This window comes from Leopardus geoffroyi, chromosome X (assembly GCF_018350155.1).
Source record: "Leopardus geoffroyi isolate Oge1 chromosome X, O.geoffroyi_Oge1_pat1.0, whole genome shotgun sequence".
In the NCBI taxonomy this organism is placed as follows: Eukaryota; Metazoa; Chordata; class Mammalia; order Carnivora; family Felidae; genus Leopardus; species Leopardus geoffroyi.
Window position 1 is genome coordinate 43,296,218 of NC_059343.1, and position 16,353 is coordinate 43,312,570.

At 42.3% G+C, this 16,353-nt stretch overlaps 1 protein-coding gene across 4 annotated transcripts in view; it reads left to right on the top strand.

The window, feature by feature from the left end:
* The first annotated feature begins 1,021 nt into the window (after nt 1-1,021).
* Nucleotides 1,022-16,353, top strand: part of CLCN5 (chloride voltage-gated channel 5) — a 183,510-nt gene continuing 168,178 nt past the window's right edge. For 2 of the 4 annotated variants that reach the window (XM_045472182.1, XM_045472188.1), the window contains exons 1-2: nt 1,022-1,288; nt 3,448-3,603. In XM_045472182.1, coding sequence (XP_045328138.1) covers nt 3,588-3,603 — 16 coding nt within the window. In that variant the 5' untranslated portion in view covers nt 1,022-1,288; nt 3,448-3,587. Of the gene's footprint in view, nt 1,289-1,692; nt 1,715-1,905; nt 1,982-3,447; nt 3,604-16,353 lie in introns of those variants that run through there. The other 2 variants (XM_045472183.1, XM_045472184.1) reach the window with 2 other exon arrangements.

Below are 16,353 nucleotides of genomic sequence, written 5' to 3' on the forward strand. Positions count from 1 at the left end.
TTGGCCTATTTCCTCTTCTGTAAAATGAGGGGCCGTTTCTTTCAATCCTACGGTAAGCACTTTGGCGTCAGGAAGGTCTATTTTGGACTCTCAGTTCTACCACTTACTAAAACCTATGATTTTTGCTTTTCTGAGCCTCTGTTTAGTAATTATTAAAATGGTGAGATAATACTGGGGCGCCTGGGCGGCTCAGTTGGTTAAGTGTGGGACTCTTGATTTAGGCTCAGTTCATGATGTCACAGTTGTGATATCCAAAGCCTTGCGTTGGCCACAGGGAGCCTGCTTGGGATTCTCCCCCTCCCTCCTTCTCTCTCTCTCTCTCTCTGCCCCTCCCCTGCTCATGCTCTCTCTCTCACAATAAATAAACTTTAAAAAATGGTGATAATAGGGAAAACTGCTATGTAGATTATCCAGTGCTGCAAAATAAATAAATAAACTTAAAAAAATGGTGATAATAGGGAAAACTGCCGTGTAGATTATCCAGTGCTGCAACGAGGCTCAAGTACACTGTTATAAGCATCACTATATTTGATCACTATTCCTACTCCTGTTATGTGAGCTCAGAGAAGTTACCTAATCTGTCTGTGAGTCTGTTTTCTCATGAATAAAAGCGGAGAATGATAGTACGTACCCCAGTGCGATTATTGTGGGCACTAAATGAGATGAAAGTGAGTTAAGGGCTTAGCACAGTGCCTGGCACGTAATTAGAGGCTCAAAATATGTCAGCTAATGTAATTAGTATTAGATTACTACTGGCTATTCTGTCGGCCAGAAGCTCGGCATAAACAGTTTCATTCTAAAGACAAAACCCCAAAGAATCGTACTCCAGGTTATTAACAGTGAAGCATAATGGGAGCATTTCTTTTTCAAAAGCAATCGGCACGCCCAACACGGGGTTAGGGGCCGCCCAGTCCTCATTAAATATGGCAGCGAGCAGGGCCGACTTACTGCGGTTGCGCACGCGGAAACTCCTCCTACGTCGCTTTCTCCGCCCGGCCTCCTTCCCACCTCGCCTCACCCCCGCCCTGCCAGGGCAGAGGTGCCGGGAGAAGGCCGGGTAGGACGCGCAAGCGCAGACTTTGGCTGTGTTTGGCCGATACTTGTGAGGCGCCTGTCACATGAGCCGCGCGCCCGCTCCGCTCCCCCTCCTCCCGGCTGGGCTGTGAATGAAGCTCTGCCGGCTACGTGGGGCGCTAGCTCGGCTTGGTGTACTGGACGCCAGAGCCGACTGAGCGCTCGGCCCGCCGGCGGCCGAGACGGGCTCCGCCGCCCCTGACCTCGGCGACAGGTAAAGACAGATGGGCTGTCGCTTCCCCAACAGGTCCTTGGCGGGCCTCCGGCCCCCGGCCCACCCGCGGAGCACCCCCTGGGCGCAGCAACACAGGGGAAGCGCTCCCCCGATGGCTCGGTCCCCCTGAGAGGGGGGTTCCCGTTGCCCGGCCGCCGCCGCCTGGCACTCGGAGGAGTTAGACCGGCTAGTTCCAGCCAGTGCAGTGCGGCATCTTCCCGGGAGCCCTGCCCTATTCTCCGAGCCAGGGTCCTTGCGCTGTCCCAGCGAAGTTTTCTCGCGGAGCGGCGCCAAGCCCGTCCCGCTTTTGAATGGGGGGGGGAGGCTGGCTGCAGGCGTCGCCTTTCCAGGACTGGGGCAGAGTGGTTTTGTCTGGTGAAGCTCTTTCGAGGCCCCGCTGTTCTTCCTCCCGCTCTGGACTCGCAGGTTGGTGTGGGTCTTAGCGAAGTGGACTCCAGACTCTCAGAAAAGTCGTTGTGGCGAGTTTTCCTTTTTCCCACTTAGCGCGGGTGGCTGGTTCTCTCCAGACATTCCAGGCTTGCGCTTGAGCGCCTTCACCCTGAAGGGGAAAGCTTTACCTTCACATTGATGCACGTTTACGTTTCTTAACGTTTCAGAGCAAATCAGTTTCCAGGAGTGCTAAGCGAAATTGTACGTGTGCCCGTGTGATAACGTCAGTGTAAGCTACCCCGAGTAAGTGAGGGAAATCCTGAAGTGTGGAGCATAAAAAGCCAGTAAGAATCTGCTTTACATAAACTTCATACATTTATTAGCAACTACCCGGGTTTGACTTCAGAGATGTTAAATTTCTCCTGGTCCCACGAGGTGCGGACCACTACTTAACGCGAAATGAGAGAGAGAGAGAGAGAGAGAGAGAGAGAGAGAGAAAGAAAGAAAGAAAGAAAGAAAGAAAGAAAGAAAGAAAGAAAGAAAAGGGCAAACCAAAACAAACTGTCCGGGGTTCTAGACAAGTCATCGGAGCGCTTTTTCCTGGTGAATTCATCCTTGGACTTGGGACTTCCTAAGTTTTCTTGGACTTTCGCAAACCTTTGCTTATCCAAAGCATTGGTTCCCCCCCTCTATTGGTGCTGTTGGGGCTAGTGTCCACATTTACACTATTTTCCTTAAACAAAAGTCATCAAGGAAGACCCAAATGATGACTCTCAAGTTCGTATTAGTCTTCATGCATGCATTAGAGCTTTCATTTCGTGGGCGGAGGTGCTACTTGTGTAAAAGCTATGGAAATAGCAACCTACTTTCATGTTGACCAAGTCAAAAACGTGAGGTCTTTTGCTTAGAAAAAGCTGATGACTTGGGTGCTAAATAAGGAAGACCAATTTATTAAGAACTTGTTTAAATGGGCAGCACAGCGTTTAATATATTAAGCCTCTGAATCAAACGAAGTAGTCAGACATTATGTTTTTGTCCCCCTGATTCCTAGCTCCTTTCATATCCTTGCAAACAGTATTGTCCTAAGACCGAATTTGACTTTTTAAGTTTAGGAATTAGCTGAATTAATTGGTAGTACTTAAATTAGTATTCTATTTTTATTTTTTTTCTTTTCTTCTTATTACCCCTGATTATAAAAGCAATATATGCTTCTTTCAGGACATTGGCAAAGTGTGGGGAAGTATAGTGAAGCAGAGAGAAAGAACCACGACCCAAAGGGCATTGATCTTAACTTTTTATTATGCTTGCTTGCTTCTCCATTCCTATACAGGGTCTATTTTAAAACTTTAAATATTACAAAAGTTGTTCTCCTTTCTACTAAGTTTTAAATGGCAAGTTGGGTGCTGGGGCGGGCAGTAGGAGAGGGCAATGGATATTATGCTGTTCTTCATTCCCCAAACTGTGGAATGTGAATATAGGGAAGACATTTAATGGTTATCTCATCCAACCACGTATCCTTTGAGATTCTGAAACCCATTTACTGAAGATCCAGTGATTCACGCAGAATTGGACAGCACTCAGTGGCAATAGTAACTGACTCTGGATCTTACCATTCTATGTTTCTAAAGCAGTACTTTGCTGGGAAAAACTCGGCACTACCCATGTCTGCATGTCTTTGAAGGAGAGGTTCAAAGAGGGACAGGAGGTAATTCTTAAAGATTTGAATTTTTTTTTCATTTCAGTATTCATTTTGCTATTCACATTTTCAGGTTGAGGGCTTGAACTTCTTGCAGAAAACAAGGCCACACAGCGGCTGGTCTGTCTACATCCCATTCAAGCCTTCTTATAAAACTGGAGGGCTTTGGGAAAACAAGTGTGTGACCCCAGCGTGGGAGAAGAAAGGCTGAAGATGGCCATGTGGCAGGGTAAGAAATCAGAACTTATTTCTCTAACTGGTTTTTCCTCCATCCCAACCCAACCCCCCAAGCTGGTGGCAGGCAGCCAGCCAACCCTTTCTCTAACCCTTTGTCTCCACAAGGACAAAAGTATATTAATTTAAAAGAAGATCAGGTGAACATAAGGGAAGCAAAACAAAAATAATATAAAAACGGAGGAGCACAAAACAGAAGAGACTCATAAATATGGAGAACAAACAGGGTTGCTGGAGGGGTTGTGGGAGGGTGGATGGGCTAAATGGGTAAGGGGCATTAAGGAATCTCCTGAAATCACTGTTTCACTATATGCTAACTAATTTGGATGTAAATTTTAAAAAATAAAAAATAAAATTAAAAAGAAGTTGCTGCTACCTAGAAGTTTCACCTATTTTAAAGTAGGGGTGGAGAGGTAGGGGGACGGTAGTAGCAAGAAAATGTAATGCCAGAAGCCTTTTGAAAGAACTCCCTTCTTTCGAACATGTGCTTGTGGGGGTTATGTGTGAGGAAACAGGATTTTTTTTTCATATTTGTGTTTTTCATTTGTTTCCTGCAAGTTCCTTATCATAAGGTTCTCAATGGTGGGGGAGACAGATGTCAGCACCTCCCTGGCTTCCTCTTCCCAGTAAAGACTTTAAAGCATATTTAATGTTATAGTGTTTATATTTGGTGATGGAAGGAAAATGCCCGTTTTAATAGTATGAACTACCCAAGAGCAAAACTCAACGGTGGTGTCTTACCTGATGGATTTACATCTCTTGTGAACCTAGGAATTCCTACCACCTGCAAAGTTATTTTTATTTTTGGTGGGGTTCAGGGTCGTGTCCTTGGGGGAGTATCAGAATTTCTGGGGCTGTGTGGGATTTTTATGTTTTTCAAAAAGGAGTGTGGGTTTAAGAAATGATAGACAAACACTACCCAGACTGGTCTGTGACCCAGAAAAGGTTAAGAACCACTTGGAGTCGAATGCAAGAAGTTATATAGCTATAGGTATTCGTCAGGTAGGTTTGTTGGTTGCTAATGTATCTGTTAAAACTTTCTCCTGTTGGTTATGGCTTCAAATACGAAGGCACACAAATGCAACATGTATTTTTGATGTATGAGGATTGTTACTTTGAAGATGTTTGTTGAAATGGGAATTGGCTTGTATCACTCGCTTTGGACGTTTATCAGGAGCAGTTTGGAAATTCTTGTTTAAATCGCGAGGTATTCTTTCAGTCAACAAACATAATACAGAGGTGAATAAGACACAGAGCCCTAGAGGGTTCCTTCTCTTCTGGGAAAGGCAGACATATAGACAAATGATTGTGTTAGGTTAAATTAAGTGTTAGAATAGGGAGAGGTGCAAAATGTGATGGAAGCCCAGAGAAAGGCATGATGAATTCTGAGTTTTGAGCTGGTCTAAAAAAAAAAAAAATGAGTGGGAGTTTGCCAGATGGGCGAATGAGAGAATTGCATTCTGGGCAGACAGAGAAGCACTGTTTGGGAACTTCCAAGTTGCTCCGTTTGCCTCGTGTGAGATGTGTGGGCCACGACCTCGGATGAAGCTGGGAAGGTAGTTGGAGGCCGGATAATAAAGGACCTTGTATGTTCTAGGAAGGATTTTACACTTTATCCGGGAGACAAAGATTCTAAACAGGGAAGTAACATAATCAGATTTTGTTTCAGAAAGATTACTTTGGCCGCAGTGTTGAGGTGGAGTTGGAGCTGGAGAGAAAGAAAGCCAAGAGCTGGTTGGGAGGTTTCTGGTAGAGCACTTGAGGGAAGGAGTTGGGAGTCTGAGCAGAAGCGGGGGCAGCAAGGATAGAGAGCACAGGATGAATTCTACAAATGTTCTGTGACCAGATGTGGGGGGAACAGGGCCCGGGTTGACACCCAGTTTGGGTGCTTGGGGTGGGTGGTGCCAGTCCCCGAGATTGGGGACCTAGCCTCGGGAAGATGTGAAAAGAGCATATGGGGATGGATGGTGGGGAGTTAGTGTACTGACTTTGGTTTGGCTTCTTTTGCTTGAGACACCTATGGGCTGTTAGGTTCATGATTAAAAGGTGGTGCTGGAAGTTTGGAATGGAAGTTTGTGAAGGTGGGGATCTAAAGTTTTGTTCCTAATGATGCATAAAGAGCTTGTGTTTTTTGTCTTTAGTGGAAACACCATTAGTAGTTAATGATTTATTTATTTTCTAATAAAAACATTCTAGTGAATACCAATTCTTTCTTTATTTATTTATTAAAAAAAATTTTTTTTTTCAACGTTTATTTATTTTTGGGACAGAGAGAGACAGAGCATGAACGGGGGAGGGGCAGAGAGAGAGGGAGACACAGAATCGGAAACAGGCTCCAGGCTCTGAGCCATCAGCCCAGAGCCCGACGCGGGGCTCGAACTCACGGACCGCGAGATCGTGACCTGGCTGAAGTCGGACGCTTAACCGACTGCGCCACCCAGGCGCCCCAATGAATACCAATTCTTAATAAAATGTCATAGTTTCTTCTTTTTTAAAGTTTATTTATTTTGAGAGAGAATGATAGAGTGAGAATGTGTCAGCCAGGAGGGGCAGAGAGAGAGGGAGAGAGAGAGTCCCAAGCAGGTTCTGTGCTCTCAGCAAATGGAGCCTGATGCAGGGCTCAATCACATGTACTGTGAGATCATAACTGGGACCAAATCAAGAGTCAGACACTTAACGGACTGAGCCACCTAGGTATCCCTGTCATATATATTTTTTGCCCCTGTCGTATTTTCTTAATAAATCATATATTTTGTTCTCTCAGGCCCTAAAATTGGATCTGCTTAAAATGACATTGGAGTAAAACCACATTTTCTTAGCATTAGTGAATAGGGGAGTATTCCATATAAGTAATTGCAACTTATTTTTTGTTATGTGCAACATCTAAAGTGACAAGCAATAGTGACAATGATAGTTTGGCTGGCACTATAGTAGAATAGTTAAAAATACAGATTTGGGTTCAACTCTGATGGGTCCATCACTTGGTAGCTGTGAGACCTGGGACAAGTCCCTTACCCTTTCTGTGTCTCAGTTTCCTCCTCTGTAAAATGAGGATAATAATAAAACTCACCTTATAGGGTCATTTTGAAGATTAATATATACAAAGCACTTAGGACATAGTACGTGCCATGTAAATGTGTGCCTTTATTATTAGTAAGACATTTAGAATATTGCCCAGCATATAATACATGCTCATTAAAATTTATCAGTAGCTGCTGTTGTTACTATTACTACTGCTACTACTTATACAACCACCATTATTGTTGTCACTATTACTTTGCTATATCCTGGGGTGACCCTGGGACCCTGTTCTGTTGAGGGAATTTCAGGTTGTCCTTGGAAGCCCTACCCTGTGGTAGTCTGTTTGAGTCTTTAGGTAGAGGCTTAGATCTGAAGAGATCCTTAGAAAACATCTAGCCCAACCCCTAGAAGTAAAGTGACATGCCCATGCTCAAACAGGTTGATGGTGGTGACAGGACTAAAACCCAGGTGTCCTGGTTCCCTATTCCAGTTTTTCCATGGGCTCGGAGGAGGGAATGGGTGGGTCTATCCTCAGCTCAAGGAAGCTTGGAGTCAGTTTCTGGAGGTAGTTAAGGAACTCTAAGAGCTAGAAGAAGCCAATCCTCCTTAGTCTCTTGGGTCAGTGGTATCTAGTTCCTCCACAGAGAGTTTTATCAGAACTCCCATACCCCTCAAACATGGCCAACATTATTATTTTGACTTCATTTGATGAAGCCCTGTAACATATTTCCTGGCCGCTTTAAACATAGCCTCCTGGGCATAATTTAGTATTTTTGATAACTCAGGGTCATCATTAATACCATCAGATTTATTGATCTAATTGTCAAGAAGTTATTGACAAGAGAACTAGCCAGTTTGGGGTTGGATGAGGTTGGACACATTGTCAGGTATTATTTATTCAATTATCATTAAAATTTTTTTAATGTTTATTTTTGAGGGAGAGAGAGAGCAAGTGAGCATGAGCAGGGGAGGAACAGAGAGAAAGGGAGACAGAACCCGAAGCAGGTTCCAGGCTCTGAGCTGTCAGCACAGAGCCCAATGTGGGGCTAGAACCCAAGATCATGACCTGAGCCAAAGTCGGATGCTTAACTGACTGAGCCACCCAGGCGCTCCCCAATTATCATTTATTAGGTACCAGTTGTGCACCAGGCACAGTGCTGAGCCCTAGAGGTGCAATGGTTAGTAAAAATAGGTATGGTCTCTACTCTCATGGAGCTTGCCAACTAGGATAAAGGTAGCATTTCAAATTCATAAAATCATTTATTTAACAAATGTGCTGAAGTAATTTGGAAAAAAATGACACCAATATAAATTTAGAAGATTAAACTACTGTTTCTTAATAAAGGAGAGGGTGCATCAGAGTTGTCCATGGGGCTTTAAAAACTATTCCTACTCAGGTCTCAGACTCCCCAAATTGGAATTCAGTCTTAGGACCTGCACATTAAAAAAAAAACAAAACAAAACAAAACCAAAAAAACAAAACTCTGTAAACAGTTCTGATGTGTAATCCTTTTTGGATTACATGTACACTGCTACACTGAAGAATGAAAACTTTGAAAAAGAGAGATGATAGGAGAGTATATAGTGTTGGGGTAGGGAAGGTATTTGTATGCATAATATCAAAGGTAAAGTAATAAATAAAATATTAATATAATCAGCTATATGCAAATTTAAAATCCTGCAAAACCTGTGAAGTTAATGACAAAACTGGAAGCAGTTGCAACAAGACTCATTATTCAGAGCAATAAGAAAAATACAAGTATCTGACTAGAAAAATGTGCCAAGGTTGGGAATAGGAAAATACGTAAAAGAAGAAATCTAAGTGGCCAATAAATGTGAAAAAATGTTCTATCTCAGTGGTAGTCGAAAGGAGATTTAAGATGGCATACCATTTTCTCCAATATAATTTGCAAAGATTAAAAAGGAATGACAGGGGCGCCTGGGTGGCTTAGTCGGTTAAGCCTCCAACTTCAGCTTAGGTCATGATCTCATGGTTCATGGGTTTGAGTTCCGCGTCAGGCTCTGTGCTGATAGCTGGAGCCTGGAGCCTGCTTCAGATTCTTTGTCTCCCTTTTCTGTCCCTCCCCTGCTCATGCTCTGTCTCTCTCTCTCTCAAAAATAAACATTAAAAGAAATATAAATAAATAAATAAATAAAAGGAATGACAAAACTCAGTGTTGGCAAGGACATGAGGAAGCAGGCATTCTCTTGCACTTCTGGTGGGAATGTCAGTTTGGCATTATCAAAAGCTTTAAAAAACACGTTTACCTTTTGACCCAGCATTTTTTTTGGAATTTATCCCAAGGAAGTAATTAAGGACGTACACAAAAGTGTGTCAATAAGGGTATTCATGGCAGCATTTTCTATAGTGGGAAAAATTGGTAACACTTGCATTCCGATGTAGTAATACAGTGGAATAGTATATCACTCCTACAAATGATTATAAATGTATCATTCCTATAAATGTATAATCATTCCTAAAAATGATTAGTGCCGAGTTCTACATAGAAATAAGTTCAGGTGTGCCTGGGTGGCTCAGTTGGTTAAGTGTCTGACTTCAGCTCGGGTTATAATCTTGTAGTCTGTGAATTTGAAGCTCGCATCAGGCTCTGTGCTAACAGCTCACAGCCTGGAGCCTGCTTCCGATTCTGTGTGTGTGTGTGTGTCCTTCTCTCTGCCCCTCCTGTGCTCACACTCTGTCTCTCAAAAATGTATAAATGTTAAAAAAAATAATAGGTTCATAATATGATGTTATATGAGTGGTGGGCGGGGGGAATCATATCCCAGATTATCGGTAGTTAAAAGCCTGGGATCTGGGGATGAAATGTACATTGTAGGGAATATAGTCAATGGTATCGTAATAGCATTGCATGGTGACAGATGGTAACTACACTTATGTTGAGCACAGCATAATGTATAGACTTGTGGAATCACTGTAATGTATACCTGAAACTAATGTAACATTGTGTGTCAGCTATAGTCAAATAGGAAAAAAAGTCTGGGAGGGGCCCTTGGGTGGCTCATTTGGTTAAGTGTCCGACTTTTGGTTTCGGCTCAGGTCATGATCTCCTAACAGTTACAGTGCGAAGCCTGCTTAGGATTTCTCTCTTCCTCTCTCTCTGCCCCTCCCCTGCTTAAGCTCTGTCTCTCTCAAAAAATAAAGAAACATCAAAAAGTAAAAAAAGAAAAGAAAAAAGTCTGGGCTCTGGGCTTAGGGTTAGATCGAAATCGTAGCCTTATCAACTGGGTAATGTTGGGAAGTTATTACCTGAGTGTTCCTCAGCTTCCATGTTAGTAAGAGAGGGATAAAATAGCAGCAAACCTAATAGTTCCCAACACCCAGTAGGATCACCTGGGGATCTCTTAAACCCTCCCAAGGCCAGGCCTCACCCAGTCGATTAAAATCCTCAGTCCTTAGGGATTGGATGCAGCCCTCAGGGTTTTTGAAGCTCCCTGGGTGACTTCAGTGTGTAGACAAGTTTGGGAACCATTGAGCTAACATATAAGGTGGTTATAAATATGAGAAAATCACAGTGGCTGGCATGTGGTAAGTAGTCAATACGTGGTAACTATTATTAGTAACTTATTTTTTTATTAATAATATGACCCCATTTTAATATATGTGTTTGTGTCCATGTATGTATAATAAGAAAAACCTGAGGGGATGTCCACAAAAGTATTTAAAAAAGAAATTAGAATTGACTTTGTTTTTGCTTACTTGTATCTTCCAATTTCTCTGTAAATACCATGGATTCCTCACTAATTTTTGAAAAGTGTAACTTCTGAAGGAAATATCCAATATATGTGCACAGCTTTTATATGCTATTGTGTTTATAATAGTGAAAAACTGAAGACACAGTTTCTATAGTAGGGGAATGTAAGTAAATTATGGAAGGTCCATATAGTAAAATGTGGGGCCATTAAATATGAAGACCAATGCTGAGGAAAATCATTATGATACAGTGGGAGAGTATATGGGATGATGCCATTTCCATCTTTGTAAGTTAAGTGTGCAGTTGTTTGTGTCTCTGTGTTTACATGTTACATATATACCTGTGGATGTGATGATAAATATGGAATGGAAGGAAAGGAACCAAAGTTGTTTTTGAGAGGGGGGGGGCGGGGGGGAGAATATATGAACGGGGGAGGGGTAGAGAAAGAGGGAAACACAGAATCCGAAGCAGGCTCCAGGCTCCAGGTTTTGAGCTGTCAGCACAGAGCCCGATTTAGGGCTCAAACTCAGGAACCATGAGGTCATGACCTGAGTCAGACGCTTAACTGATTGAGCCACACAGGTGCCCCTGGAAAGGAACCAAAGTTGTTAAAGTGGCTATCTCAAGACAGTAGGATGCATTTCTGTTTTTTCCCCTTTTCATTCTTTTATTTTCCAAATTTTATATGATGAATATGTATTACTTTTGTAATAAAAATGAATTATTTGAAAATGAGATACACAATGATAGTGCCACCAACAAGGAGTGAATTGTGTGGGCTTCTGGACAACTGCTTCAGTCACTTTGTACCCCTTGCCCCTCCTCCACATTAAAAAAAAAAAAAAAAGAAACCAAGACCCCAAGGGTTTGGCCAGAGCAGTTTTTCTTTTCTTTTTCTTTCTTTCTTTCTTTTTTTTTTTTTTGCTATTAATACTTCCTCAAGTCCTCTTGTAATTTTTGGCCATCTCTCCTATTGACTCCAGAAACTCTTTTGGGAGTGAGAGTGGGGACAGGCAGAGAGATTATGCAAAAATTGGGAAATTACACTTACTCTCGTGTGGAGGTTACATAATGAGGTGAGGCGGCAAAATATGCCAGGATAAGCATGAAAATAAGACAGAGGAAAACTGTAGTAAAACTTAGTTGCAACGAGAAACTCAGATTTAAAGGAAGTACATTTCAACCTTGCAGATTTTTTTTCTTAGCACATCACAGTGTATCTTTAAACACTCTGGTGATTTAGCTAACACATGGGGGCCGGGGGAGCATCACAAAGCAGTTAGTGAGTTGGAGACAGAGTTTCAGTGTGAAATCTGGTTAGCTGTGTGGCTTAATAGTTGGACCACCATCATCTAGGAAAAGCCATCTGCTCCTGCCTGTTGACCAAAACGTTAGTATCTGCACGGCTCTTAAACAAAAATCGTGTGGTTAGAGCAGGAGTAAGGAAGCAGAGCACCCACCCTCCCCTTTTTTTTTCTTTATCTGGCATAGTGTCTCAACTATGGTAGGTACAAGAAAAGAATTCTTCATCTCTTTTCACTATTGCCTCTACAACTCCTCAGCGGGGCAGAAGAGGTGGGGATGAATAGGAGGTAAACAAACATGATCTTTCAGAAGATTTCTGTTTCTCTAAGAGCCAGCCATTCCTTCTCAAGCATACAGTTGTGGAAGGAGCATGGACCGTGGAATCTGATACACCTGAATCTGAACCCGGCCCTGCCAGGTGGTGGCCAAAGTACCTAAACTCTGAAAGCCTCAATTGTCTCATCAGGGGTCAAGTGCGGTCTCTGGAGACAGACTCCCTGGGTTTGTGTATTCGCTGTCACTGCTACCTGTGGGCAAGTTATTTTATATACTGTGCCTCACTCTCTTCATTGGCAAAATGGGTTAATAATAATTGTACCTACTCATAGGATTATTGGGAAGATGGAATGAGTTAATACATATATAGCCTTTGAACACTGCCTGGCACAGGTTAAGCACTCACCAATGTTGACCTTTGCTATTAAAATATGCAAAAGTATATGACAATATTTGCCTCACATGATTGTAGATGAGAATGAGAATCACCAAAATGTTCACCTGTTGTAGCTGTTCTGACTGTATTATAATCGCAGCAGAAAAAAAAATCGATATATTCTTAAAGGGATTTAAAAAAAGTTTTTTTTTAAGTTTATTTATTTTGAGACAGAGACAGTGAGCAGGGGAATGGCAGAGAGAAGGAGAGAGAGAATCCCAAGCAGACTCCCCACTATCAGTACAGAGCCTGATGCAGGGCTCGAACTCACAAACCGTGAGATCATGACCTGAGCTGAAACCAGCAGTCGGACGCTTAACTGACAGAGCTACTCAGGCACCCCTTAAAGGGATGTTTTTAAACAGGAAAGGATCTTTCAAGGTGATCCATTTCAAACATTTCATCTTACAAAGGAGGAAACTGAGGCCCAGGGAAACTGTGAGTATCACAGCTGTCATATGGTGCTTTGAGCCAGGACGATGCCTCAGGCTACTGATAATCAGTGCTGCCTAGTGTGCTCTCTCTGCCAGTCTGTCTGCCTCTTTAGCCCTACTGCAGTTATACTGCCTCCCCTAGCCTTGGCTGTTTTATAATTTTCTGCTAAACGTTAGTCTTTCCCTACTATGCATTATTGCTACTTTGAAAAGTTTAGGGTTTTTTTCTTCCCAAAGAATTGTTTTTTCACTGAGGCTTCCAAGGTGGTTTTTTTTTTCCTGTCACTCTGTTGGCATTTTTGAAATAAACTATAGGTTATGTTTTAACCAGAATTATGATTCAAAGCTTCCTGTTTCATGTAATGCTATTCTGTGTGTGGCAGGATGGGAGGGGGGACTAGAAAGTTTCACTATGGGTGGCAGCAAATGCCAGATTCTTCTTATTTTTCCTACTTTCTGTTATAGACCTGTGGCCAAACCAGAGAAGCTGTTGAGGAGTTAATAGGATGAGGTAACCCCCTTAAGTAATGGCTTATTTTGATGCTTTTCAACCCGATACCATTCAGGCATTAGGTAGCATTTTCTTATATGTATTTAGGATTTCTGCCCTGACTACTTCCATGAAGAGCAACCCAGAAATTGCAACACAGCAGTTAGAAATAAATTCAGGAAAGGGACTATCTGGTGGAAATGAAATAGGTATTACCAAGCATGTGAGATACTCAGGACACTGAATCTTTTTCTTTCCTTCTTCTGCACCCCCCTACAAAAAGATAAGCACACTGAATTCCATTATTATTATTACTGTTATTTGTTTTAGGTTTTTATTTTAATCCTAGTTAGTTAACATACAGTGTTATATTAGTTTTAGGTGTACAATATAGTGATTTGACAGTTCCATACATTACATTATTGACATCTTCTGGTCAAAAAAGGTGTTCAGATGTAGAGAGCTCTCCTGGCCCTGTGTGTGCTAAGTCTTCTGGTCCTCACACCACCCTCCACTGCCCTGGTCTGGCCTGCGGCCACCTACAGCTCAACACTGAATATTCTCAGGTTGAAGTCATGGTTTTTCCTATTTAGCTTAAGAGTGGTAAGAAGCAGGTGGGCAGAGGAATCACTGCCATCCGAATTTTCAATTTTCTGCCAAGGCCTTCTTTTCCTTGGGTTCTGTACCCTGGTAATAAATAATAATAATAGAGCCTCATTCTCTCCCTTGAATGTGCACCATCCACCCAGATATCAAAGCCAGAAGTCTGAGACGCACTGTACAGCCCTTGCCCTTCTCTGCTTGCAGTCGCCTCCTGATGGCCTAGATCGTATTCCTAGCAAATGTCTACTTTCCGCCATCAGCTAAGTGTCCTCTATTTGTAGTCCCTCCTGAAACCTTGCCCATCCTCTGGTAAAATTAGCCTTTCCCTTCTTTGCGTGTTTCCCCGCTCTCTCGTATACGTCTTGAGGGCATTGGCTGTATTTGTTCAGTACATTTGTTTTCATGTCTGCTGTGTGCCAGGCACTGCATTGGATAGGTGCTGGGGTTAGAGCAGTGAACACAAAAGCCATGATTCTTGCCCTCCTGAGCCCTGCAGTCATGTGAGGGAGCTGGTATTCAAACATATGCACAAGCATTTCAGTATGAAGTATTATGATATGAAGTAAAGTTCTAAAAAAAAGAATAAGTGAGACAGAATTTATTGGGAGAAGGGGTCTGAAATGAAGTGACAAGTTCAGCAGAGGCCAAAATATGGATAGGAGCTATCTAGGTGAAGAGCTGATGGAAGGGCATACCAGGGAGAGGAAATGAAGTGGAAATCCCTGAGGTGGCAAGAACCTGGATTCTTCTCCAGTGTGGTGGTCCATTGTGGCTGGACAATCGTGAATGAGATATACAGGGGATTGGGATGAACTGGAAGGGTGGACAGTGCTCTGGTAACACAAGGTTTATAGGCCATGTTACTCAGTATCCTAAGTGCAGTGTTAGGGCTTCAGGGATAGATTGCATGGGGCAGGGCAACAGTGAATGAGGGGAGGGCCTCATTCATCTTTGCATCCCAGCTACCTGACAGAGAGTACCCAGAACATACTATGTGCTCATGGAATCTTTGTTTAATGAGTAATAATTGCCTTGCCTTCCTACCAGGATTGTCATGAAGATTAAATGGGGTAAAATATGCTAAGGTGCTTTGCAACATACACAATGTTAAACAAGTGTTATTCTAGATGTGGTCCACTAGATTCTGTGCAGTGACGCTTACAGATGTTCACTATCATTGGAAAAAACCTGATTCTCTGTTAAAGTAGCAAAATCTTTCAATCAGATCATCCCATACCATGAATATTCTGATATACTGAGGTGTACATATTCAAAGTGTGCCTGCATTGCCAGTGACTTTAAATTATGGGTGAGTGGAAACCACCTTATGTGACACCATTATATGTTAGAGATAAATTACCAGGAGCAGTGTATGTTTCTCTTCGGTGCTAAATTCACTCAGTAAATCTCCGAACCTAAGGAATGCATTATTTAGGAGCTGGATTAATTCTGTGGAATGGCACCCTCTGAATTTGCATTTGGACAGGGCAAGGTTAATCACAGCAAGGTGAGGCTGCCACCAACTGTGGCATTTGGCTTCCAGAGTATGTTAAAATAAAAAATGTAACAAAATCATTAGGGCTTTGCTATTTTTGTGTTAAAATATCTAGTTCCTTATTTGAGCTACAGAAACTTCAGACGAGGTGATTGGTTTAAAAGCCCCCTTCTGACTTTGTCTCAGGTCATGATCTCACGGTCCGAGCCCTGCGTCAGGCTCTGTGCTGACAGCTCAGAGCCTGGAGCTTGCTTCGGATTGTGTGTCTTCCTCTCTCTCTCTGCCCCTCCCCTGCTCATGCTCTGTCTCTCAAAAATAAATAAGCATTAAAAAAATTTTTTTTAAAGCCCCTTTCTGTACAGAGTCAGAGGAAGTATTAGAGCCCACTTGGAGGGCAGTTTGGAAGTTCTTATGAAAATGTAAGATGTGTATACCTTTTGTCTCTGAATCTAGTCTAAGAAGGAAGTGCACAAAAGTCACTTTTTACGAGGATGCTAGTCATTTCATTGTTGCTCCATTTTCACTACTGACAGTCTTGACGTCCATCATGAGAGGCTGGTTATATTAATAATGGTGTATGTATGCACCCAATGGAATGCTGTGCATTTTATGAAAAAGAATGAGGTAGATCTATAGATAATGATAGGGAGTGGTGTCCAAGATACATTTTAAATGGAAAAAAAAGGTACAGAATGGTATTGTATGATCCCATCCGTACAACTGAAAGAAGGGGGGAGGTAAAAGGTAGATGGATATGAGTTTGTATATATATATGCATAGACATTTTCTGGAATGATAGATGAGAAACAGCAGTTGTTACCTTAGAGTTTAGGCGTTGGCAGGGGTAGGGGTTTTCATTTTCACCCGATACCTTTCTATATTGCTTGACTTGTTTACAACAAGCTATAATGCCTTTAGGTAATAAAATTTGAATAAAACCTGTACCTCACTTGATTCTTTTCTTGATGCTAT